Source organism: Lactuca saligna, chromosome 4 (genome assembly GCF_052625555.1).
Source record: "Lactuca saligna cultivar CGN05327 chromosome 4, ASM5262555v1, whole genome shotgun sequence".
NCBI classification, from domain to species: domain Eukaryota; kingdom Viridiplantae; phylum Streptophyta; class Magnoliopsida; order Asterales; family Asteraceae; genus Lactuca; species Lactuca saligna.
In genome coordinates, this window is record NC_136420.1 from 200,329,158 (window position 1) to 200,356,093 (window position 26,936).

The following is a 26,936-nucleotide window of genomic DNA, read 5'->3' on the forward strand; positions in this document are numbered from 1 at the left end:
TATGCAGTTCACGATGAAAGTATCATAAGACTTGGGAAATGAGTTCATAATTAAGTTTGTGGCCAAGTCTAGTGGATATGAAGAGCCCTATCTCTCTTAGTGATCCAGATAGATTTTCATCTTGAGAACTTGTGTGCTCATATTCCCAGCTTCCTCCATTTTCATGGCACGAAGGACTCAAAAAGTTTCAAACCTCTCAGTCATATCTTGTTGACCAAACATCAGGTTGAGATGTTTAATCATGTCAAAGGCAGTGAAGAGTTCCAGATCCCGCTAAAGATCAGGAATCATGGTGGTAAGGGTAAGGTATGAAACATCAAGTGAATCCTCCACATGCTTAAGCCATGCATTATATGCAACCTTTAGGATAGAAGGTGGTCCTTCGAGAACTTGTGATTCAAGGATATAGTCTTTCTTTTCTTGTTTCAAAATGATTCTTAAATGTATATGCTAATACAAAAAGTTAGAGTGGCCTAGTTTTTTCTTTGTAAAGCATTGATCGGATGATCATTGAGCAGTGGTGTGTTACAGTATTTGGTGCAGCCATCTACAAAATTTTAACAAAGTTTTATTTAGTATTTAATTCTTTAAAAATAATATCATTTTGTGTCCAAAAACATTATTTATTTAAAGTCTAGGTCCAAGTTACAAATTAAATAAATGGTTAGGTGACCTTTATCCTACTTACTCAATTTTAACAAGGTAAATAACTTTTATTAATACACCACTTGTAATTCTTAGATATATGAGACCCTTGATAATCCATTTGTTAATTTGACATGTTTGGTCTTATCTATGCCATGGAACACACTTGCTTAGGTGACCTTTATCACAAGAGGTTACCAATCAAGTCATCTAAGTAGAGAAACTGGTATAATTGGCCTATAACTTGATTATAGAAATGTCGAAAATACTTTGGCTCCCAAAATATGATGCAAGTGTTTTGGGTATCCTTTATTCCACACACATTATACAAATACAAATGGTGTACAAAATATTTCTAAAGTTGGATGACATAGACTTGCCTTTTAAAAAGGGATTTATATGTTTTATTATTCTATTTTAAAACATGTGATATCATGATAATTGCATGCATTCGATTAATCATGGTATCAACTTTCCAAAAAATCATTTTTTAAGGTACAAATATAAAACCCGATTTTTATATTTTGACGCGGTTCAGTTTTAACAATAATATCCAATATTAAGTTTAAGTTTGAGCCATATAGAACCTTGTTATTTACTTAATAAAACTTTCTTTTATTGTTAATATTTTGGAGTTTGAATAAGTTATAAAATCACTATTTTTGACTTATAATTTTACAATTTCAAATTTTTTCGTTATTAATGATTTAATAAAATCAGTTTTTATTTTAAAGTTATAACTTGTTAATCTTATGTTCTCATTTTGCAAATTGAAAAACAAACTCCATGTAATGTTTATTTTGTTCAAAAAATAGTTTGAGTCTATAAAAATTTTAATTTATTAACCATACAAAATATGTGCATTAAAATAAGTAACACAAACATGCATTTGACATAAACTAGCCTTAATCTAGATAACATTTTTGTGAGCCAACACAAAAGTGTTAAGTCCTTTCTAAGAGACAAAGGGACCAAATATTAAAACTTGTTCTTCATGTGATCTTCAAGCTCCCACTTACAATGACAACCAACTTTGTTGCAATTTTATAAATATTTTATAAACTTTATGAACTTTTATAAAATATTCATAAAACCGTGGGTCTCTATGGTTCTTCAATAAATGTCCTCCATCTTCAACTTGTTAAATTTTTCATAAAATACATCTAATCTAAAACTAATCTATTACATAAAAATAACAAGTATAAAGACTAGCTACTTTTATTACATACTTTATTAATAAAAGAATATTACAAACCATTTTCAATCAAATCACACAAACAACAGCACAAATGTTCTAAGACTTACTTCTGAACTCTAAAATACATATAACATAAAACAACCTTTGTTTTTGTAATACAACTTTAAGTGACAAAAAATGCATCTAAGTTTTTATCACATAGAAAAATACCATTTAAGAAGTTGTCAAAGAAAATATGTATGAACTTGTTTTTATACAAAACCAAGTTATCCATATTCTCCAAAAACTAAGACTTACAAAAATCATAACATCTAACCAAACTTACAAGGTGTCTCTGATACCAATTGTTGGGTTTTTTGTTCAAAATTAGTTTTAGAAAACCCATAAAATGGAAAACAAAAAACTTTAAATTTCAAACTTAATAAGCTTGTTACAACCTACCAATGATCATCTTGTAAGTAATGAAAAGATAAAAACACAAACATAGAATAAAGAAGATGATAACAACCTTTGTTGTCCCTTGAGTCCTCTTGGAATGCTTGAGTTTTGATGAAGATGGTTGAACCTTTGAGACACCAACAATGCACCAACTTGATGTAGAATGCTAGTTCTTTGTAAGCTATTAAGTTTGGAAACAAATACCCAAGTATTTGATCCAAGAGAGTAAAATGCAAGTAACTTAATCTTCAAGACTCAAAGCATGAGAGAGTAAGAGAAGGAGAGAGCTTGAATTCGACAATTGTAAGTGTAGAATAACCAAAAAACAAAAGCCTCTCTTAAGGTCTTAAAGCAAGGTCCTTAACCAAGAGATCTTACTATTTTTTGGTCAACATGTCCCTAGCTAATTAGCATGTCCATGCATGTATTCTTAGGGAATGATAATTTGAGTAAACAAATCAAAAGCCTTACCCTTGTCTCCTAGCAAACCATGGGTTTGGAAAGAAATAAAAGAATAAAAATCTTTCAAATTTTATAAACTCTTGTATAAGATATAAAACTTAATTTTTTGGTAAAAGACAAAATGATTTTTCTGGTCCAAAATGGTGTGCATGACATGTTAATTCATACCATATGAAATAATGTGTTACTTGTAATTGTAAAATAATTATTTCCATGAAATAACTATCTTCCCAATGTATTATAAGAGTTCATGAATGTTTATTAAAATCAATTTCTAATAAACAATCAATTGTATCAATTTGTTGTTAGTGAGACCTTTAGGATCATATGTTAATTAACAATATTATTCTAATATGATTCTTGGGTATATTAGATCTTTCAACATGTGCATCCATAAGTTTTATAAAACATTTTCAAAAAATAAGGAAAAACTTTGATACTTTGGAATTGCCTTTAAACACACTCATATGCATTAATATAGGATGTGTTAATACTTTATGTGACACTTACAAGGTATATGAATTTGGAACTTTGAAAGAGTTTGTGATGACATATAGAACCCCGTCACATGTACATATGGATTTTCTAGCCCATGTGTGGTCTAGTGTGATGACTCACTAGTTTGAATGGTGATTTGAATGGATATTGAAAGTGTATAGTATGATATGTTCTAATATATATATATATATATATATATATATATATATATATATATATATATATATATATGACCCTTAATTTTCATACATCATTGTGAAATTTAGACTTTAAGACCAACTTGAGTTTTAGGATTATAAGCACATGAATGTATTGTATCTTACATAAATTTTTTGAATAAAAAATCTTAAATTTAATGATGTTTAACAATTAAAATACTTTAAATGCTTTTCCCTAAATGTTTGAAACGTACTAATATTATGAGTTTTGAAAACCCTTTTAGGGGATTGTCTTTAGATTCAAATTATTGTGTATATCTAATATCCTTAAAACGTTGATCCTGATAATGCTAACTATGCTTTCGAACCGTAACATATTTATTTTAGTAGATATCCAGATTAATATATTAGAGGGTGAATGATTTTTGAAGAAGCTTTGACATTTAGAAGACCTTTTATGCATGTGTAAAGACTAATATTTTATCTTATGATTTTGAATCGATTGTTATAGCATGGTGAATTAATATATTATGTTAAAACTGAACTTTTGGAGACTATATTCTTCACATTAAACTTTCCAAAAGTTGAAAATTTTATTCTGAAATGGTTATTATAAATAGCTTACATGATGGATGTTTCAACTAGGGATGAACGGTTGGACCAAAAGCTAGAATCGAATTAAAACCTGAACCGAACTTGGCCTGAATAAGTAATTTAGTTCGGGTTTTAGGTATCTATATTATGTGTATTCGGTTCACGGTTTTTCAGTCTGGGTTACCTAAATAAGAGATTATTCGTTTCTAAATACCCGACCCAACATTTTAGTACGTTTGTAAAAATTTAGGCAAACCGTCATAGCATCTTCGTTATTTTCCTGATTTGCATGATTTTTTTCAGCTTGTAGTTCACAATTTAAACTACTATTTACACAGTTTATATGACATTTTTGTTTATATATCCAATGAGATACATGCCCCTAAACATGAGGCATTGAAGTTGAGTTTCCTGTTTCAACATGTTTACAAAAATTTAGCCAATTTTGAACTGTTATAACGTTTTCGTTATTTGTCCGATTTGTTTGATTTGTTTTCCAGCTTGTAATCCACAATTTAAACTACCGTTTACATCATTTATATGCTATTTTTGATTATATTTTCAACTAGTTTATAACTCGTGGGAACCACAGTTACAAAATTAATTAAACTTTTATAATAAAAATTCAAAATTATTAATCAATTATTTTAAATAAATTATTAATCAAGAGATTTTTTAGTTATATAAAATTATAATCATTGATTTAAATAAATATGTGAAATTATATCATTTTATAATTTGTGTTAATTTACTTTAATTTTTATTCTAATGTTATTAGTTTATTGTAATTAAAGTGAGAAATTTAAATTTTGAAATTTAAAATGGAGAATCAATAGGTTGACAAATGATATTTATTAATTAGGAGAAATAAGAGAGTAACACATAACAAAAGAAGAATAAAATATGCATTAATTAGGAGTCCTAATAAGATGACACATATCAAAAGGAGAATACAAGTATTCTTTTATTAGAATAGGAAGATATGGAGATGAGATATACTCCCTTAAACATGGGGTATTGAAGCTGAGTTTTCTGTTTCAGTAAGTTTGCAGAAATTTATGCAACTTTGAACGGTCATAACATCTTTGGTATTTGTCCGATTTGTCTGATTTTGTTGTTTGGATTTTACGTTCTTATATCTTAAGAATAGTTAATTTGTGTTTACACTAAAGTTAAAGAAAAAAGTGAAATCATTTTTTGTGTATATCGAATATTTGGTCCGTTAATTTGGGAACAAAAGAATACCAAATATATAATTCATGTTTACATGTAAGCCTAAAATTATATGTTTGTCCTTATTGTGCATGCTTAGTATACAAATTTTGACAATTTTTTGCACATTTGAAACAATTATGTATACTTTCATTATTTTTAATCAACAAATTTATTTCTTTAAAAGTTTTGTTATGAAATCATAAGTTACAAAAATAATAAAAAAAATGCATTGTTTATAATCATATTGTAAGTGTTATTCGGATTATAGAATCATAATACAATTTATTTGGTTCTTTTCAGTTATATTAAGTCGTTAATCATATTGCGAATGTTGTTCGGATAACAGCTGAACCAGACCGATTAATACTCGAACAATACCAAATCCGTATTAGGTTAATCGGTTTGGGTTCGTGTTATGTTACATTTTTACACATTATTTCAACAAATAATGTTCCATTAATTTTAATGCTAGGGGAGTTTCACGAGAATAAAAAATAAGTAAGGCAAAATAACACTCACATAAGCTTTAACCCTTAAACCCATTTAAAAAAAAAAGTAACCCTAGCATTTACGTTTACGTAATGTTATAAAGATTGCTGTTTTTGTTGAACTCTAGTTGCTTTTGTATTATTTGATCTTAGTTAATGTTAACTGGTAGGCATTTTTATGCATTTTCTAAATATAGTCTTGGGTAAATGCAACAAATACAGTTTCAATAATATGAAACGATATCATTAAAAAGGCAACAATTGTTTATGGGTTAAGTAATGCACTAATGTACATATTAAGTTTCTTAATTCAAAAAAAGAAACAACACTTTAATAATACGTCATAATTTTTTCTATTATTAAAATTATCTAAAATTTCAAAAATCAAGACATTGCAAGTACAATAGGTCGGTGGATAATTTGTGTTTTCTAAGAAGAGAGATAAAATTTAAAATTTAAATCAAGGCAAACCTAATTAATTAACTATTAATAATAGTATAATACCAATATCACAGATATTTATTATTGAAAAAAAAGAAAACAATAAGTACCAATTGCAGACTGAAATCCTACATAAACTAATCAAGTATTCATCTGATTAAAAATCTGACACAAAAAAGAGTAAGATTTTCAAGTCATCATCAATCTCAATGATTTTGTTTCTAAAATCAAAAATTGGTAATTAATCATCTCTGATATCAAAACCTAGTTGTTGGACAGAATGTTACCAGATAATCCGACCCGGAACAAGTGAACGTACTGGAAGCATCATCATATGCATAGCTGTAAGCACTCGGGCACGCCTCTTTGAACATCTCCGAGAACTGCGTCGGAGCACATGTCGCCGGAGTTGCATGCTCCCCAGTGCAACAGAACTCAGCTCCTTTGAAGGCATCGCACGCGCTCCTACAAGCCACCACCGCACCATTGTTGTCGACAACTCTCAGCTCCGCCGGACATTTGACGTTCAGGTCGTCTATGCAACCGGCGTAGAGACAGTCTCCGGCGCCACCTGTTGGCCTTATGCCGATGCCCACATTGTACCCGTCCACTAGACTGACGTCGTAAAAGTCCTTGTCGCTGTTACTGATGCCGCCGCCGATGGTGAATTCGGCTAAGGAAACCGGTGGTGCACCACCGCCGTTGCATTTGAGAGTACTGCCGCAATCGCCGGTTTGGCAGTTACCGTTTCCGAATTCGTCGAAAGTGCAACCGGTTCGGGCCCAGAACCGGCCCGACCAGCCTGGCATAGCAGAGAACTCGACAGAGGCGCCAGGTGATAATGAGAATCCGCCGTCGCCTAAGGCAGCACCATCATTGCCGGAGAGCGTCCCCGGCCAAATTGTATAGCTACAGTTGTTTTGTAACCTAAACACGGCTGCTGAAACCTCATCTCCTGCAAATCACGAATCATATCTAGTTACATCTCAGAACACAATCGATTTTGATCACGACATTGATCACCGAAGATACAAACAAAGTAAAATCGTAACTCGCGCGCATTATTAACAAATCTATGAATCAAATAGCTGCGATCGATATTAAAAGGCCTGATTGTGTTGCAAGAACTAGTTCGCATCAACAGAAATTCGTAAATCAGTGATTTTATAAGATATTTCAGATTACTGCAGCGGTAGACAATATGATCAATGATCAGAATGTGTAAAATAGCAGAAATACGAAGTCGAAACGATTGATACTAGCAGCTAATAGCTCGCGAAAGTTCAATAGAGAGGAAATTAAGTTTAACGATCAAACAAACAGCTGCATTGCATTCAGAACAATGCGAAGTAAGCGGCAGAAGTTGAAAAAAAGAATGTAATCGACAATTGTTTTTGAGAATGAATATACCTGAAAGGAAGATAGCGAGAAGAAGAAGAGAGAATCCGCCTCGGATATTAACCTCCATTGAAGAAAGAGAAGAAGACGATGATGAAGGCACGCAAAGATTGTGTATATGTGTAGAGAGATAGTGGGAGAGTGTGGGTTTGCATTTAGGTTCGTGGAAGTTTATAGTGTGGCAGCGTTTTAGGGGATTCCCTTTTCTGTTTTTCGTCGTAAAAGAACTTAGTTTTTATAACATAAAAAAAAAAAAAAAAAAAAAAAAAAAAAAAAAAAAAAAAAAAAACATATTTGTATATAAACATTTTGATAACGTTTTATTTGTAATACGAAAAATTTAGAGTAAATTATAGAAATAGTAGTCTAGTTTAACCCATTATGTATAGTCCAAGTTTTGAAAATTTGATGAAAAACAAATATGTGGATTTCAAAACGCAGTCATCTTTTATCCCTACCCATGTTAGTGTCTACTGAACTCCATTACGAAGCCCTCACATGAGGTGTAAAATCCGTCTTTTCCACTTATTATTCTTCATGCCAATGGTCTTAGTAATTATGACTATGGTTTCGGTAATGTTTTGAAAACCGGATCGGTCGTTTTACTGGGTCGATGGTTCAAGTGGTTCGACTGGTTGAACCGGACGACGTTTTATATATATATATATATATATATATATATATATATATATATATATATATATATATATATATATATATATATATATATATAGGGGTTGTAAACGAACCAAACGAACACAAACGGATAAACGAACGGGATTTCCTTGTTCATGTTTGTTCGTTTAACAAATTACTTTGTTCATGTTCGTTCATTTATGTTCGGGAATATGCTAAACAAAGATAAAAAAAAAAAAAAAAAAAAAAACACACACACACAATTGAACATATATGAATATAAACGAACATATAATATAGCAATATAATAAAAAATAATTGAATATAGATGAATATAAATAAACTTAAACGAACGAACATAAACGAACGTAAATGAACATCATAAACGAACGTTCACGAACATAAATGAACGAACGAGACCATTGTTCATGTTCGTTCATTTAACTAAACGAACGATAATTTTTGTTCATGTTCGTTCATTTATTAAATAAACGAACATAAACGAACTTCCCGCCGAACAGTTTACGAACGGTTCGCCGAACGTTCAGTTCGTTTACAGCCCTATATATATATATATATATATATATATATATATATATATATATATATATATATATATATATATATATATATATATATATATATAATATCATGAATTTTAAACTTTTAAAATGAACAACAAAAACCAAGTTCTAATAGTTTATATTTGAGTTTTTTAAAATATATTATCAAGGTAACGTAAAAACTAAAAATAAAAAATATGTTAGGTGATTTTGAAACATTTGAACAAAAAAATAAAAGAACTATTGGTAGTCATTTAAAAGTGAGATGAAACCAAATGATTGTTTAGAGGCTATATCCCACATCGCCTAAAAGTATAATTTCGAAGCCTTGAAAGCTTTATAAAAGGAACGGAAGCTAAAAGTCTAAATGGTTCACAAACCAGAGCATCGACCTCCCATAAAAGGTGTGTCCTATTTGGTTTTATCAAGTATAAAGTTTTATAATTTTTTTGTCAGTCCGGTTTTCTCTGGTTTGATCAGTCCGGTTCGTTACCAGTTTTTGGTTGAGCCAGTGGTTTTTACTGGTTTGTTTTTAGACGGTTTTTTGTCCTAAAGAACCGGTTGCCTGACCGGTTCCCGGTTGAATCGGTTCAACTGGCCGGTCCGGTCTGGTTTTGAAAACAGTGGGTTTCAGAATACATCCCTAACCTATAATTACAATGAACCCCTCTCCCTAAAAAAACATTTTCTTTATCTGCAGTTGAATCATCGACATCAAATCATGGCACAACAGTTTAAACGAAAAAAAAAAAACAAAACAAAACAAAAAACATGTCTAAACCTATAAGTTGGGCTAGTTGGACCATCTGAGAACCAACCACTGACTTGATTCAAAGAAAAAGTACAATAAGTTGTGTTGTGTTATTACATTTGTTGTTGAAACTCATTTGACCCATTTAGAAATTCCATGAACAAAGCCTTTTTCTTTTAACATAGTAGTGTGATAAAGTAATGACATGGTAAAGCATAAGCCCTCGTTTCAAACCCGATAAGGGGTCTTGTATTTTTTTTAGTTTTGGGAAAGCTTAACAATTTAGTTTGTGTTATTATAGGGATGTTACGGAATATATTTATAATGCGAGTTAATTATGGAGGGATTTTCACTAAATCACCCAGAAGAAAATATTTTCATGGTAATGTGGCGTTCGTAGACTACGTCAATGTTGACAAATTTTCTATTCATGAGGTTGACATGATGATGTGAAAAAGGAAACATGTAACACCCTAATATGGTATGTCTTGGAAACCCTCAAAATTTCATTTATGAGCGTATTTGGTCCCTCGAGTACGCAACGTATTTGGTCCCTCGAGTACGCTGGGCGTACCTATGTGTACGCTTAGCGTACTCTGCATGATTAATCGCGGAGGAGCCTCATGTACGATGGGCGTACGTAAGGGTAAGCCAGGCGTAGGCGTCAGAGAGCCAAAACCCTAATCTTCGGACATGAGGCCTATTTAAATTATCTTAAGTCCCTTGAACTTAACCCCAGAGAGCCTCCATAGCCTTAGAGTGTCCTTGTACCCCCAAAGAACATTGTGAGATCATTCTTGATCTTAAAAGAGTGCATTTGTGATCTTTTAGTGTTCATTGTAAAAAGAAAAGGTGGTCAAGTAAGCTTGGATCGTATAGGTGCTTCAAGATCCTGCATCAAACTCACCTTACAAAGCTTCTGGAGGTAAAAAGCTTGCACCTTTCCATCTAAATAATTAGATCTAGCTAGGGTTTTCTAGTTTTGCCCATTTGGTTGGTTTTTGGACCTCTTTTGATGAGTTAAGCACCTCCATAAGATGAGGATGACAGATCTGAGGTCCCTTGGTCGTTTAAAAACATAAAAATGGGACCTTGATGGATTTTTAGGCCTCATGCAAGGATTAAGAACCTTGAAAAGGTCTTAATGGAAGCGTTGGACGATTTTGAGGCATGCAAGGGCATAAAGTTGGCAACTTTATGCCTTAGGACGTTTTAACAGACCTAGATCTTGTTGGGTTTTGAGCATTCTAACACTCCTAAGATGTTCATGCAACCCTAAATATCTTGGATCTATGTTTTCTCTATTATACATGTAAATATGAACTTTCCAAGGTATTACCTATAACTAGCATAAAATTATCATATATAATACAAGAATCTAGTTAGGATAACATACCTTATTGTGGAGCTTGACGTCCTGATGTATCTAGCCTTAAGAACTTAGCCCCAATAGTGTGGAAGCCTGAAGTGGAATCACAACACATCATGAACAAAGGATGAACTTGAGAGAGAATCTCCATGTACCCAAAAGCCACCATGAACTCCAAGAATGCACTAGTAGCGATTTTGGGCAATGAAGTATGTATTTATATGTGGGATTTCTAGGGTCATGGAGATAACCCAAATCCATACCCATGGGTCTTATGATCCATGGTTCATGTGGCCCAACTCTTTATGTATCAATACATAAACTTGGTCCAACATGGATCATAAGCCCAACACATATAAATATAACTAATTAACATAATTAGTCCCCATGGATTTAATTAGTCTCTTTTGATCACTAAATTAATTCCAAATTAATTCTTGATCAATACTAATTAAAACACTTGATTTCATATTAATATATTATAACTTATAATATATTTATAAATCATATCCAACATCTTCTCTCAAAAGTCCATCCTAACAAATTGCCTTGATGATATGCAACTCAAATGGACCATGCTACTCTCAGGTCAAGTACATACCAATAGTAGTTATGGGCTTAGACATCTAATCCAACAGTCTCCTACTTGGATAAGTCTAAAACTATTATTGCAAGTACAATTTCATAACCCGATTAGCAATCATAGCTCTTAAAGCCGCTGTCGAACTGTGAACAAATCAAATGATGCCTCCATTAGATAAGTGATCATATATTCCTCCATTCTAGATATCATATGGACTAATACATGGATTATAATCATTCTATCGGTCCATTTGTTGTTTCCTGATTTTCGATTTATGACAACTGACTAATTGAACAAATCAAATCAGTCCAGGCTTGGCCATGCACTTAAAGGTGTCATCACTAAATCATCGAGGGGCCCACAGATATCGCTTTTATCCTTATAAGGTAAAAGGAATGGATAAACTTCGACTCATATGGCTTGTTCTACTACTTGTTGAATCATACACAAAGGCACATTTTATAATATCGAGTTACCGAATGTGTTTTCGTGCAATCAATGTATAACCAACTCATAGTAACAACTCATATATCTAGGTTTGAAGAATATAAGATATTATCGTCTCATGATTCACTCGTGATAAAATCCATGAAGTGATTCAAATGAGCGTGGGTTTAATCCAATACTCGAATCTTATTCCAGGAGCACTCATGAATGTTGTAGCAACCATTTCTATGTCTAATGCACCTTAGACAAATCGTACAAGCCAAATTCATGACAATCTTGATTCATACCTACTTCCAATATATGACTGACTGTGGATGGTTTGAATAACTCAGTCATTCGGGAAGAATGACCCAATTATTCTGGAAGTCAAAACACGTAAAGTAAAACACACGAATAATACTAATCTTATATGGCCCAACACTTTGAGTGTAAATAAAAACACATTTATCTAAGCACCATATGGATTACTCATTATTTATGTTTCAATTTATCAACTTTATACTTGAATTGAAAACAATAGCCATGCCATGCTCCAAGCATGCCCATTATGTTTGTCCAAACAATAGTCATGCCATACACCAAGTATGCATACTACGTTTGTCTATGATCTTTACTTTGTGAAATAGATCAATTGAACATAATTCCAATGATTCTATTTCACAATCCCAAATCCTTATAGTAAATGTAAGAATGCCAAACTCTTGCCATTTACTATAATATGTTAGATTCTAAACTTATATGCCATGATCCCTTTGCAATGACTATGCACAAAAGTCACAAAGACTTGGCAACAGACATTTACAAAGTATTCCAATAGAGAGCAATTCCATGGAAACGAAATCTTAAATTCAAAGTACATTCCTTTGAACATCCTTCTTTGCACTAAGTACTCTAATCTTACACAGATTCAAAGAAGAGTTGCCTCTTTTCAAATTCAAACATTTCCATATTCCCATTTTGATTATCACTTCTGAACAAGAGTTGCCTCTTTTCAGAATATGTCAATATGGTCCTAGCTCTATACTTCCAATTGTCCCTTAGCAATCAATCTTTGGTAAACCTTAGATTATCCGCGACAATTGCTTAATCAGTTTAGTCATATCCAATACTAGACCTTTTCCCCTCTCAATGCCCCAAGCATTTGGAAAATTTAGAATGGATAAATATTATAACATATGTAATCGATCCTATACCCAAATCATATGTGATACGATTCATGCTATAAAATTTTAATTTGCCATGTTCTCAAAATTTGAACTATGAAGAGGGATGTCGTAGTCATAAATGAATTCTGAGAATGCAACATATATAGAATTTCCTTATGTTGAACCATTCCAACATAACATATATATATATATATATATATATATATATATATATATATATATATATATATATATATATATATATATATATATATATGTATATCATTGACTAAAGTTGATTAAAATCTCAATCTAAGCTTGTAGAATTGGAATGAAGTATAAAATCCTCTCCCTTAATTATAGTAAAACAACTTTTCAAAGTGAATTGAACCTTTTGTTTTCTATAATTAACATTACTAACTTGTAATTCTTAACATAATAATCATGCTCCCACTAGCATAATGATTATTATCTTACTAGCATAACACTTATGCTCCCACTAGCTTTAACATGTACCTAGAAATCAACTGGACTTCTAGAAATCAATACTTTATTGACTTTCTTACCAAAGTTTAGATTTCTGATATAAGATGCTTTTATAAGACTTTATCAAAAACATACACATTTCCTTAGATAACTCACATGTGTGTCTAAACATTTATGAAGAGGGATGCCATAATCGTAATGTTTAGACCTTTTGTCATTTTCACAATTGCTATCTACTCAAAATCTACTTAGTGAAGAGTTTCCTTACCATCATTTTTATGAATCGAAGAGAAACCTTATGACACTTAGACTTTATAGTGTAAGTGTTCCTATCCATGTGAATTTGTCATAACCTTAATCACAAGACAAAATTAGTGACAAATCTAAACTCATATGGACTGAACTTGTTCAATCTTAATTTCTTGCCATCTGGCAGCACAAGGACCTACCATTGCTTCCAGGTTGTTATGCAAACAATTGAGAACTCTTAGAATTCACATGCATGGACAACTTTAACTAGAATGGTCACATAAATAAGAATGTGTCAACACGATAGGTTACAATGTAGCACCTGGTTCCTGGTATGTAAATCTTATTTGAGTATTTCCCATTTTAGCCTTGGACTCGGCGAGTCATAGGTCCGACTCGCCGAGTAGGGACGAGACCCAGGACACGTTTAAGTTGGCGACTCGGCGAGTCCATATCCTGGACTCGGCGAGTCACCGCTGTTGGATGAAACCCTAAGTTTCTAGGGTTTGCACCCTAGTTAAACCTCATATCCTCCCCTTGCCAGCCCCCATTCACCCTCAGAGCTCCCAACATCATTTATACCCTTATTTCCTTGAGAGATTGAAGTGTTTTGGTGTGTTCTTGAATATTTTGAGGAGAAAGAAGAGTAGATCAAGAAGAGGAGAAGGAGGCCAGGCATCTTTGTGTCATCTCAACGTTTTCCTTGAGGTATAGCTCGTTTCCGCTCTGTTTTCAAGCTTGTAGTCTCTTTTAGCTTCATGGAAGTCCTTCTTGAGCCATTCCCCAAGCTTGTTTGTGCATTGTGGGTTGTAATAAGTTGTTAGCCTTTAGATCTAGGCATGATTTAGTCCTTGGAGCTTGGATCTAATGCCTTTATGGGGTCATATTACATGAAAGCCCTAGATCTACCCCTTTTGGTGCACTTTGAGCCCTAAAATCCATATTGGTGAATATCTACACGTAAAGTTGGAAAATTTACGTGTGATTCATGTTCTAGAAGCCCAGATCTGTGAATGGCATGGACTGGAATCGAGTAAATCGGTGTAGTTAATGGGTGCATGGCAACGACTCGGCGAGTCGTTCATGTGACTCGGCGAGTCTGCTCACGAGTCACCGAATTTGTCCCTTTTTCATAGTGTCGAGTGAGCAGTGAGTCATGGGGTGTGACTCAGTGAGTCGGAAGCTGAACTCATCTATGGAGGTACTCGGCGAGTCAATGCCCTGACTCGGCGAGTCCAAGGCAATCTTCATAGATCAAGAACAGACTCTGCAAGTTTTTCATACAACTCGGCGAGTCTAAGCATGAGTGTTCATCGGATGAAGATGAACTCGACGAGTTGTTCATACAGCTCGGTGAGTAGGACGAAGAACTCCAATGTCAGTTTAGAAGAAGAACTCGTCGAGTCATAGCCTAACTCGACGAGTAGAATCAGGGACTCAGGACAATCGTTTGGATAGGGACTCGGCAAGTTGGTGAGCCAACTCGGCGAGTCGGGTCAATTGAAAGTTGACTCTGACTTTGACTTAGGGCTAGATCTGGGGTAAAATGGTCATTTTACCCAAAGGACAGTTAGGAGTGTTTGATTGAGTATGTTGTGGGAATTACAGCCAGAGGATTTCCGGAGCAACAGCAGTAGCAGTCAGTCAGTTCCCGATCAGTTCAGCAGCTACTTTGAGGTGAGTTACCTTCCAGTAGTGGTGGGTCTAAGGCCACAATGCCGGCCCACCAGTAGGAGACGTATGGTAGATGATTGTCTTTGTGATATCATCTAGGTTTGCTACTACCTGATATGTTATATGCTAGCATGATACGTTATATGCGATAGTAGTAGAGTTCGGTTGTTAGGACCGCAGGGTAGTCAGACACCCCGGAAATGTCTGACAGTATGTGATGATATGTTTTTATGTTGGCTTGTTATGTTATGCGATAGAGGTAGTAGGAGGGGACCAGTCCCCGAGGATCGGTTGTTAGGACCGATGGGTAGTCAGCACACCAAAATGGATTGACATGGGTAGTCAGCACCCCAGAATGGCTTGACACGGGTAGGACGTATGGGTAGGTCGGCACCCCAAAATGGCCGTACCGGGTAGTCAGGCACCCTAGAATAGCCTGGCAGTATGTATGTTATGTGTTTGTATGGTATGTGGTACGTTGGGGGAACTCACTAAGCTTTGTGCTTACGTTTTACAGTTTTGGTTTCAGGTACCTCTACTCTGAAGGGGAAGGAGCTGGCGCAGTAGCGGCACATCATGCACACACTCTGGTTTCCGCATTTACGAGATTCACTGGGATTTGTACTCTGATATTTTGATGGGTTATATGGTTTGGCTTTTAGACATGGTTTACGTTATGTTATGGTTTGATCAAACAATGTTTTTAATTGCTAATGTTTTCTAAAGTAATGTTTTCGAACGAAATTTTCGGACATGAAAATTGGGTCGTTACAAGTTGGTATCAGAGCCCTGGTTTGAGGGATTTGGACTCACCTTCGGGGGTGTCTGAACTCAAATCTAGGGATTAAAAGAATTTTTTAAAAGAAAATGATTTCTAACAAGGGGAAAGAGTTTAAGAAAGAACAAAAGTGTGTGTGATGTGCACGACCGACCGAGCTCAAGTAAGTATTCCCCAAAGTACCCATACCATTTTATGTTATGTTTATCAGCTTTTGTAGAACAGCATGCTAGAATAGGATTAAGGATCTAGGAATGGTGCCTTATGTGCCTGCCTTATGTGTTCCACCTATATGTGAATTGCATGCTTGTATAGTGTAGACAGCGGTAGGGTAGCCTGTTAGGGTATGCCTGGTAGTATGAGCTAACACGGTGTGCTAGTTCAGTTCCTCTCTATGAGAGCGGAATTGTTTGAAGTCGTTTCCCTTGTCCGAATGCTGCTTGCTTCGTGCTACGTGGGACTCCGAATAATAGGAATTATCAATTAGGCGAATACATCACATCACATGTGATCAGAATTGAATAATCTTAGAGTACCGGATTTGATCCTACTGCGCAGCTCTTGTTTGAGTCCAACCGTTGTAGGGACGAGTCGGGTACTCGAAGGATTATCTGAGTCTCGTCGCATGTGATGGTGTTCGGGTGATGGCTAATTGGCATTCCAAGGAGGCCTGCAGCAGTTGAGGATTGGATCGAGTAGAGCCGGAGATTTCCCTAGGGCGAGCCTGGGATGAGTATAGTAGTAACCAGCCTTAGTGTAAGGGATCTGGTGGAGTCGTGGTAGTCCTTGAAGAAGGTACGGATAGATGTGGAAGGTAGTATGGGCTCGTACTACTGAAAGCAGAGGATCCGTACCCGAACCAAGGAAGGCCAAGACAAGACCAGGGAACTTGTAAGTAGCTATGATCCCTCAGGGAGCATCAGTATATCTAATGATTGTTGTGATGTATTGCAGAATGGTGGTACTTCGATCGAGGCCGGTGGACGGCGGTTCTGGAGAGGGGTCAGGTTCGGGATCAGGTTCCGAGCTGGTAGATGAGGGACTACGTGAGTTCATCGCGTCAGAGATCACCAGGGGTATCCTTGAGTCGACTCCCATTATCTTCGGGTCGATCAAGGAAGGGATCATGGAGTTGATGGAGGATCGCCTGCGGGCATTCAGGAGTGATTTGGCATCTGGCCAGTCGGGGTCACACATGCTGTCCTTCAAGGACTTCAGGGGCAGTGGTGCGCCGGATTTCCATGGGGTAAAGGACCCCATTGCTGCCATGCGATGGATTGCAGACATCGAGTCTTCACAGTTGACTAGCTTCTGCCCCAAGGGGTCGAAGGTGAGATATGCGGCGGGGTGTTTAAGGGACCGAGCCCGGGATTGGTGGGAGTCAGTGGGTGACTCGTTGGGAGCCTCAGCTATCGAGGCTATGACCTGGTCAGACTTTGTGACCAGGTTCAGGGCAGAGTTTGCGCCGGTTGTCGAGCTTCAGCAGCTGGCCAGGGAGTTTCTGGATATGAGACAGACGATGGAGACTGTGGCGGAGATCACCGCCAAGTTTCGGGAGAGGGCTTTGTTGGTGCCCCATTATGCTGGTGATGAGGATATGAGGAGGACTCATTATCATGATATGCTTCGAGCTGACATCCGGGAGCATGTTAGCTTTTCGGCTTGCCCTACCTTGGACTCTATGATCGCCAGGGCGAGGGAGAGGGAGATAGATTTGGAGCACATCCGGAAACAGAAATTAGAGGAGGGACAGGCAGGAGGGGCTTCGGGGAAGAAGCCCAAGGGATTAGATGGTAGGCCGAAAGGCCAGTCAGGACCGGGCCGCTGCAGGAAGTGCGGCAGGCCGCACGAGGGGGCTTGCAGGATGGGATCATCAGGCTGCTACAAGTGCGGCAAGTCTGGGCACTTCAGTAGGGATTGCACTGCTCCGGCAGCAGTTATTCAGACATCAGAGTTGCTATGTTTCCACTGCAACCAGAGGGGCCACAAGAAGGCCAATTGCCCCCAGTTGACAGTTTCAGCGCCGGTGAAGGTGCCAGCTCTAGCGACCCTGCAGATCACGGATGACGGGCAGGGCAAGGCAGAGGCTCTGGTGGTGAGGAGCCGAGCATTCCAGCTGACTACCGAGGAGCCACGCGCCGCACCCGATGTGGTGACGGGTATGATTCTTTCCCTCTATCTTTGTTTTATGATGTCATGATATTGATATGTGCTCCGTGTGTATATATATGCATTAGGATCGTTCCATGTGAACGGCATCCCAGTTCAGGTATTGTTCGACTCGGGTGCATCCCGATCGTTCGTTTCTCTTGTGCTTAGCAAGAGGTTTCATGAGACTTCAGACGAGTTAGATTGCCCTTTAGAAGTAGAGATTGCTGATGATCGATCGGTGCGAGCATCGATGGTGTTTTGAGATTGCGTTCTGCGACTGTTTGAGGAGCGTTACTTGGTAGACTTGGTTCCCATTCCATTGCTTGGGAACAAGGTGATTATTAGCATGGATTGGTTGAGCCCTAATGGGGCGGTGATAGACTGCACGCAGCAGCTAGTGCGGGTCAGGACCCCAAGCGGGGGAGAGTTAGTGATTCATGGTGAAAGGTCGTAGTGTGGACCCACTGTATGTTCAGCAGCGAGGGCTAGGCCTATCTTCAGCAGGGATGCGCGGGATATGTCGCGTATGTGATGGATACCCGGGAGACTGGTAAGGCGACTGTGAGCGAGGTTCCGGTGGTTCGAGATTTTGCAGATGTTTTCCCGGAGGAGCTACCTGGGATACCTTCGGAGCGACAGGTGGAGTTCAGGATTGACCTTATTCCCGGTGCGGCTCCGATAGCCAAAGCACCGTATCGGTTGGCTCCTCCTGAGATGCAGGAGTTGTCTACGCAGCTGCAGGAGCTGCTAGGAAAGGGATTCATTCGTCCGAGCAGTTCGCCTTGGGGAGCCCCGAATCTATTTGTGAAGAAAAAGGATGGGTCGCATCGGATGTGTATAGATTACCGGGAGTTGAACAAGGTGACGATGAAGAACCGTTACCCACTCCCGAGGATTGATGACCTCTTTGACCAGCTTCAGGGAGCATCTTGGTTCTCCAAGATTGACTTGCGTTCGGGTTATCATCAGATGAGGGTCAGGGAGGAGGATACGCAGAAGACCGCGTGTCGGATGCGCTATGGCCACTATGAGTTTGTGGTGATGCCGTTTGGGCTCACCAATGCTCCTGTCGCGTTCATGGACCTCATAAACCGCGTTTGCAGACTGATGCTGGATCGGTCTGTGATAGTCTTTATCGATGACATCTTGGTTTATTCCAAGACTCAGGAGGAGCATGAGGAGCATCTGAGGGAGGTGTTGGAGACCCTGAGGAGGGAGAGCTTGTATGCCAAGTTCTCCAAGTGTGATTTCTGGCTGCGCGAGGTGCAATTTCTTGGCCACCTCGTCAACCAGAACGGGATTCTGGTCGATCCGGCCAAGGTCGAGGCCGTGACGAGATGGGAGGTTCCGAAGTCTCCATCCGAGATTCGGAGTTTCCTGGGATTAGCGGTCTACTATCGGAGATTTATCCAGGATTTCTCCAAGATAGCCGTACCCCTGATGTGGCTGACGAAGAAAGCCGTGGTCTTTCGGTGGGGACCCGAGCAGCAGGCTGCATTTGAGATGCTGAGACAGAAATTGTGTGAGGCGCCGATCCTAGCCCTGCCAGAGGGCGTAGAGGATTTTGTGGTTTACTGTGATGCGTCCATTTCAGGGTTGGGCGCAGTTCTGATGCAGAGGGGGCATGTCATTGCCTACGCTTCGAGGCAGCTCAAGCCTCATGAGGCGAACTACCCGACGCACGATTTGGAGTTGGGGGCTATGGTCTTCGCCCTCAAGATTTGGCAACATTACCTCTACGGGGTTCGTTGTACTATCTACACGGACCACAAGAGTCTGAGGTATCTCATGGACCAGCCAAATCTGAACATGAGGCAGTGTCGGTGGTTGGATGTGGTGAAGGATTATGATTGTGAGATCCTTTACCACCCGGGGAAGGCCAACGTGGTGGCCGATGCGCTTAGCCACAAGGCGGTGCCGATCAGGGACGTATGCATGAGGATGACCGTAGTGACTCCCCTATTGGAGCGAATTCGGGAGTCTCAACAGGAGGCTATCAAGGAGGAGCATCGGAAGAGCGAGCGCGTGGTGGGTCAGGTTTCCTCCTTTGATTATGATAGCCGGGGTCTATTGACACTACACCATAGGGTGTGGGTGCCGTATCACGGGGGCGTCCGCCAGATTTTGATGGATGAGGCGCACAAGTCCCGATTCTCTATTCATCCCGGGGCGACGAAGATGTATAGGGATCTCCGTCTGGACTATTGGTGGCCCTGCATGAAGCGGGATGTGGCATGGTACATTGAGCGGTGCTTGACCTGCAGGAAGGTCAAGGCCGAACATCAGAGACCGCATGGTAAGATGCAGCCATTGGACATTCCACTGTGGAAATGGGAAGATATCACCATGGATTTTATTACAAAGCTTCCCAGGACCGCGCGTGGAGTGGATTCAATTTGGGTCATCGTGGACTGACTGACCAAGAGTGCTCACTTTATTTCGATTCAGGAGAGCATATCGGCCGAGAAATTGGCCGATATCTATATCAGGGATATCGTGGCGCGGCACGGGGTATTGACCGACCACGCGAGTGTGTTAGATTTTGGTGGTGTGTGTTAGATTTCGGTGAGAGCATATCGGCCGAGAAATTGGAGGACATGTTGCGGGAGTGTGTGTTAGATTTCGGTGGTAGCTGGGATACCTATCTTCCCTTGGCTGAGTTCTCATACAACAACAGCTACCACACGAGTATTGACCGACCACCATTTGAGATGTTGTACGGGCGGATATGCAGAACCCTGATATGCTGGGGTGAAGTTGGCCAGAGAGTCATAGGAAGCACCGAGGTGGTGCTCGAGACGACCGAGAGGATCCAGCAGGTTCGGAGCAGACTTTAGACTGCTCAGAGTCGGCAGAAAAGTTACGCCGACAAGCGTCGATCCGACTTGGAGTTCTAAGTCGGGGATATGGTTCTCCTGAAAGTGTCGCCTTGCAAAGGCGTCATTCGATTCAGGAAGCGGGGCAAGTTGGGCCCAAGATTCATCGGACCGTTCAGGGTTGTAGCCCGGGTGGGAAAGGTGGCGTATAGGCTGGATCTGCCAGCCAAGCTCAGTCAGATCCACAACACTTTCCATGTTTCTCAGCGGCAGAAGTACCTAGTGGACGATTCAGCGGTAGTACTATTGGAGGATATTCAGGTTGATGACAGCTTGAATTACATTGAGCGCCCAGTCACAATACTCGACATGAAGTCGAAGGATTTGAGGAACAAGAGGGTAGAACTAGTGAAGGTGAAATGGCAGCACCGCAAGGGTTCGGAATGGACTTGGGAGCCGATGGACGAGATGATGGAGCATTACCCCGAGCTGTTTCAGGATCGAGAAGCAGACTTCGAGGACAAAGTCTAAAATAAGTGGGGGAGATTTGTAGCACCTGGTTCCTAGTATGTAAATCTTATTTGAGTATTTCCCATTTTAGCCTTGGACTCGGCGAATCATAGGTCCGACTCGCCGAGTAGGGACGAGACCCAGGACCCGTTTAAGTTGGCGACTCGGCGATTCCATATCCTGGACTCGGCGAGTCACCGCTGTTGGATGAAACCCTAAGTTTCTGGGGTTTGCACCCTATTTAAACCTCATATCCGCCCCTTGCCAGCCCCTATTCACCCTCAGAGCTCCCAACATCATTTATACCCTTATTTCCTTGAGAGATTGAAGTGTTTTGGTGTGTTCTTGAAGATTTTGAGGAGAAAGAAGAGTAGATCAAGAAGAGGAGAAGGAGGCCAGGCATCTTTGTGTCATCTCAACGTTTTCCTTGAGGTATAGCTCGTTTCCCCTCTGTTTTCAAGCTTGTAGTCTCTTTTAGCTTCATGGAAGTCCTTATTGAGCCATTCCCCAAGCTTGTTTGTGCATTGTGGGTTGTAATAAGTTGTTAGCCTTTAGATCTAGGCATGATTTAGTCCCTGGAGCTTGGATCTAATGCCTTTATGGGGTCATATTACATGAAAGCCCTAGATCTACCCCTTTTGGTGCACTTTGAGCCCTAAAATCCATATTGGTGAATATCTACATGTAAAGTTGCAAACTATACGTGTGATTCGTGTCCTAGAAGCCCAGATTTGTGAATGGCATGGACTGGAATCGAGTAAATCGGTGTAGTTAATGGGTGCATGGCAACGAATCGGCGAGTCGTTCATGTGACTCGGCGAGTCTGCTCGCGAGTCACTGAATTTGTCCCTTTTTCGTAGTGTCGAGTGAGCAGTGAGTCATGGGGTGTGACTCAATGAGTCGGAAGCTGAACTCATCTATGGAGGTACTCGGCGAGTCCAAGGCAATCTTCATAGATCAAGAACAGACTCGGCGAGTTGTTCATACAACTCGGCGAGTCTAAGCATGAGTGTTCATCGGATGAAGATGAACTCGACGAGTTGTTCATACAACTCGGTGAGTAGGACGAAGAACTTCAATGTCAGTTTAGAAGAAGAACTCGTTGAGTCATAGCCTAACTCGACGAGTAGAATCAGGGACTCAGGACAATCGTCTGGATAGGAACTCAGCGAGTTGGTGAGCCAACTCGGCGAGTCGGGTCAACTGAAAGTTGACTCTGACTTTGACTTAGGGCTAGACCTGGGGTAAAATGGTCATTTTACCCAAAGGACAGTTAGGAGTGTTTGATTGAGTATGTTGTGGGAATCGCAGCCGGAGGATTTCCGGAGCAGCAGCAGCAGCAGTCAGTCAGTTCCCAATCAGTTCAGCAGCTACTTTGAGGTGAGTTACCTTCCAGTAGTGGTGGGTCTAAGGCCACAATGCCGGCCCACCAGTAGGAGACGTATGGTAGATGATTGTCTTTGTGATATCATCTAGGTTTGCTACTACCTGATATGTTATATGCTAGCATGATACGTTATATGCGATAGTAGTAGAGTTCGGTTGTTAGGACCGCAGGGTAGTCAGACACCCCAAAAATGTCTGACAGTATGTGATGAAATGTTTGTGTGTTGGCATGTTATATTATGCGATAGAGGTAGTAGGAGGGGACCAGTACCTGAGGATCGGTTGTTAGGACCGATGGGTAGTCAGCACCCCAGAATGGCTTGACATGGGTAGTCAGCACCCCAGAATGGCTGGATACGGGTAGGAAGGCACCCCAGAATGGCCGTATAGGTAGGTCGGCACCCCAGAATGGTCGTACCGGGTAGTCAGGCACCCCAGAATAGCCTGGCAGTATGTATGTTATGTGTTTGTATGGTATGTGGTACGTTGGGGGAACTCACTAAGCTTTGTGCTTACGTTTTACAGTTTTGGTTTCAGGTATCTCTTCTCCGAAAGGGAAGGAGCTGGCGCGGTAGCGGCACATCATGCACACACTCTGGTTTCCGCATTTACGAGATTCACTGGGATTTGTACTCTGATATTTTGATGGTTTGTATGGTTTGGCTTTTAGACATGGTTTACGTTATGTTATGGTTTTATCAAACAATGTTTTTAATTGCTAATGTTTTCTAAAGTAATGTTTTCAAACGAAATTTTCGGACGTGAAAATTGGGTCGTTACATACAAACCCGAAGTTGTGGGCTAGTGATTAACAATACTCTTGATTAGTTCTTGAAACTATCTCAAGTTCTTTTAAGACTCCCATTGTCCTCTTGACATATAAGATTCTCTTTGTCAAGAGCCATTCCTTGACACACAAATATTCAAGTGTTGGTGAGAATTCTTATCAAGATTAACACTTCACACAATTGATCTTAGTTGGTCTTTGTCTTATCCAAAACATCACAACCTACCAATCCCAAATGTATAAGAGTAAGAAACATGTTACTTTACATTTGATAAGTGTTAGAAACCTTTCTTAAAATTATATCACTCAAGTTACAATCTTAGAGTATGACTCTAAGACTTGATTTTGGAACGACGTATGATTTATCTTTTGATTTAACCATTTCAACAATTCATGATTCCTCTCCTTAGCCAAACAAATGCAGTAAGGTGTCCTTAGAGGATCAATTGTGATATGGTTTTTCTAATCACTAAGATAATCATAAAACATGATACTAAAGTACTCTCCCATCTTTTCAGATTTGAGAAACTTTTATCCTTCTGCCAAATTTGATTCTTCTCATTCGTTTTGCCTATCATTATAACTCTTCCAATGATCCAGAATTATACTTAAACTTGTAAGCATAACCATATTTACTAAACTTTAGTAAATCATGACGAATAGCCTTATCATTCTTTGTGGTGGACTTGACCAGCACACAACTAAGTGTACCCAATCCTTCACTTGACTCACATATACATGTGAATAAAGACTTAGTCTTAATTTCCCAAAAATGAAAATTCTCATTCATCCTACAATACAACTTGCACGATTCTAAGTTTCTATCCACCTGAAACTTGGGTGATGAGAATTTATTCCTTATTTGGTAAATTATGACACTACCACAAATGAAAGAATCAAATCCATCTTCCAATATTGCTTATCAATGGAAACATATAAATAACAATTTTCACAAATGCCATTGTAAGGATATTTAAAATAAATAAAATCAAAAAAATTTTCTTTTATTTTAAAATAGTTGCGGAAAAAATCTTATCCTTACAATGCAAATACATATGAAAACTATGTTCTTATCTATTCTTAAGCAATATATCATAACTCTTAAACAGCAGTTCAAAATTCTGATCATCGAACCATGCGATCGAAATCCATCTTTGCGATCAAAATCAGCATACTCTTTACTTTAAGCATCCTTTGACACCAAAATGTAATTAGATTACATTATGTCTTAAGAATCTCCAAAAAGGAACTTAATATAGTTAGATAATGGACTTCTATATGAAGCAAAGTCGAAATTTTGACTTTCACCATCCTTATGAACTTTCAGGTATATTTAGCAGCTTCGCAACCAACGCCCCTTCTTTTGGCAAAAGAAACATATCGGCTCTTTGGAAATGTTACACGAGATAATCTCAAACTTAGTCATTCTCTTTACCATTAGGTCAAGTGACTTGACCATGGCCGATCCCTTTCCATTAGGAAGAGAAAGCTTTTCTGGACTTCCAATGTCACCGTTTTCAATGTCCAACTGGGTTTGGAAGTAGATCTTCCAATCTAATTTACTTTATTAATGCCCCCAAATCATTGTTCATTTAGCATTATCAAAAAATAGGTATGATCACTAAGGGTCATGTCGTGATCTGTCATCAGGGAGTGACTGAAGAACCAAGTCAACAGTCAGCTGCCTCGAGACTTCGACACCCGAATCTCCCAGCTTGCCAATAGGGATTGAGTGACTTAGAATTTTTTTTAAGTATTTAAACTTGAGGGATAAGGAGGATAGAAGGAGGAGGTGGAGGAAGTGAAGCATGACTTCAATTCCCATTAATTCACAACAAAGGGATTGATCCTTCACCTTGATTGTCATTTGGGATATCATCTTCATTAGGAAAGCTTGTTCCTAAGGATTTGGGAAGACCATGGATGTCTTAACGAGGCATATATAATGGGAGAAATTCAAATTTAGTTTATTTAAAGTCCTTAATATAACACCCAATATGAAATATTAAGGCTAGGACCCAACAAACTATTTTATAACTAGGAAGAGGGATGTCGTGATCCAAGCTATAAAATATTTGAAGGTAGGTAAATGACGATTTACCAATTTCCACCATGAAAAACTGGTGGTTGTCGAGGCCAACACAAATAATAACCCTAAATATTACACACTAAAATAATGTATAGTGGTAAAGGGATCGAATCCACGGAGATTGGTTCAATTTATAACTCTATGAAAAATCTCTTTGTAAAAATACTTGTAAAATGACAATAAAAATAAAATGGGGGGTTTTGGTGTTTTGAAATACCTGAAACAAACTAGAGTTAACTATGATTTAAATAGACAAATGCAACAAAAATAAGAGTTTGATGTAAAATCAATAAGGGAGAGATGGTTGACTTAAAGTTTCCTCACTTTGACTTTTGATGAACATATCATTAGAATCCAATAGTGTAATACTTTGATTTAAATCCTTAATTTGGTTATAGTAATCCAAGGAGCTTGAGATTACCTAGACTTTTCTTAATTGTTGAAATGGCTAGAGAAGCTCATAACAATTTCCTTAGTCAAAGTCACTAATTCCAAATAGCATGTAATTAGTGAAAGTCAACTAGCATTAAGAACCAAAAAATCACCAAATCCAAGAGGAGTCAATTGCTTTCACTACCGTGTTGGAGGAATTGTTTTTATGATTGTGTGAAGCAAAAACAACACAAAAATCACTTTTTGCTTGCTAATTTGAGGATCATTTACTTAATCAAGAAATTAGCCAACTAATCACCACAAACATATTTAAACTCATGAATAAAAACATACTAGTAATGATAATATGATGAAACACAATACATTTCCATAAAGATTCAAGAACAAGTTCATAGATTCTTCAAAATCCAACAAAAGTTCAAAGGATCCAACAAAAATTCAACCAAGATTTGTTTAGCCAAGCATGGTTAAACTCAAATGAACAAAGTTAGATAAGATGGTACCAAACATTTGACAAGATTCAAGAGGTGAAAAGAAGATGTTCTTGAGGTGTTCTTGGCCTTCAAAAGCACTCCAAACTCCAGAGAG

General features: G+C 38.3%; 1 protein-coding gene across 1 annotated transcript; it reads right to left on the bottom strand.

Annotated features, from left to right (window-relative positions):
* Positions 1-6,061: 6,061 nt before the first annotated feature.
* LOC145038992 (pathogenesis-related thaumatin-like protein 3.5) lies at positions 6,062-7,723 on the bottom strand. The gene is made up of 2 exons (XM_078987164.1): positions 7,548-7,723; positions 6,062-7,092 (listed from the first exon to the last, which is right to left on the bottom strand). Exons 1-2 carry the CDS (start codon positions 7,603-7,605, stop codon positions 6,395-6,397), a joined length of 756 nt encoding a protein of 251 aa, XP_078843290.1. The 5' UTR covers positions 7,606-7,723; the 3' UTR covers positions 6,062-6,394.
* Positions 7,724-26,936: the final 19,213 nt, after the last annotated feature.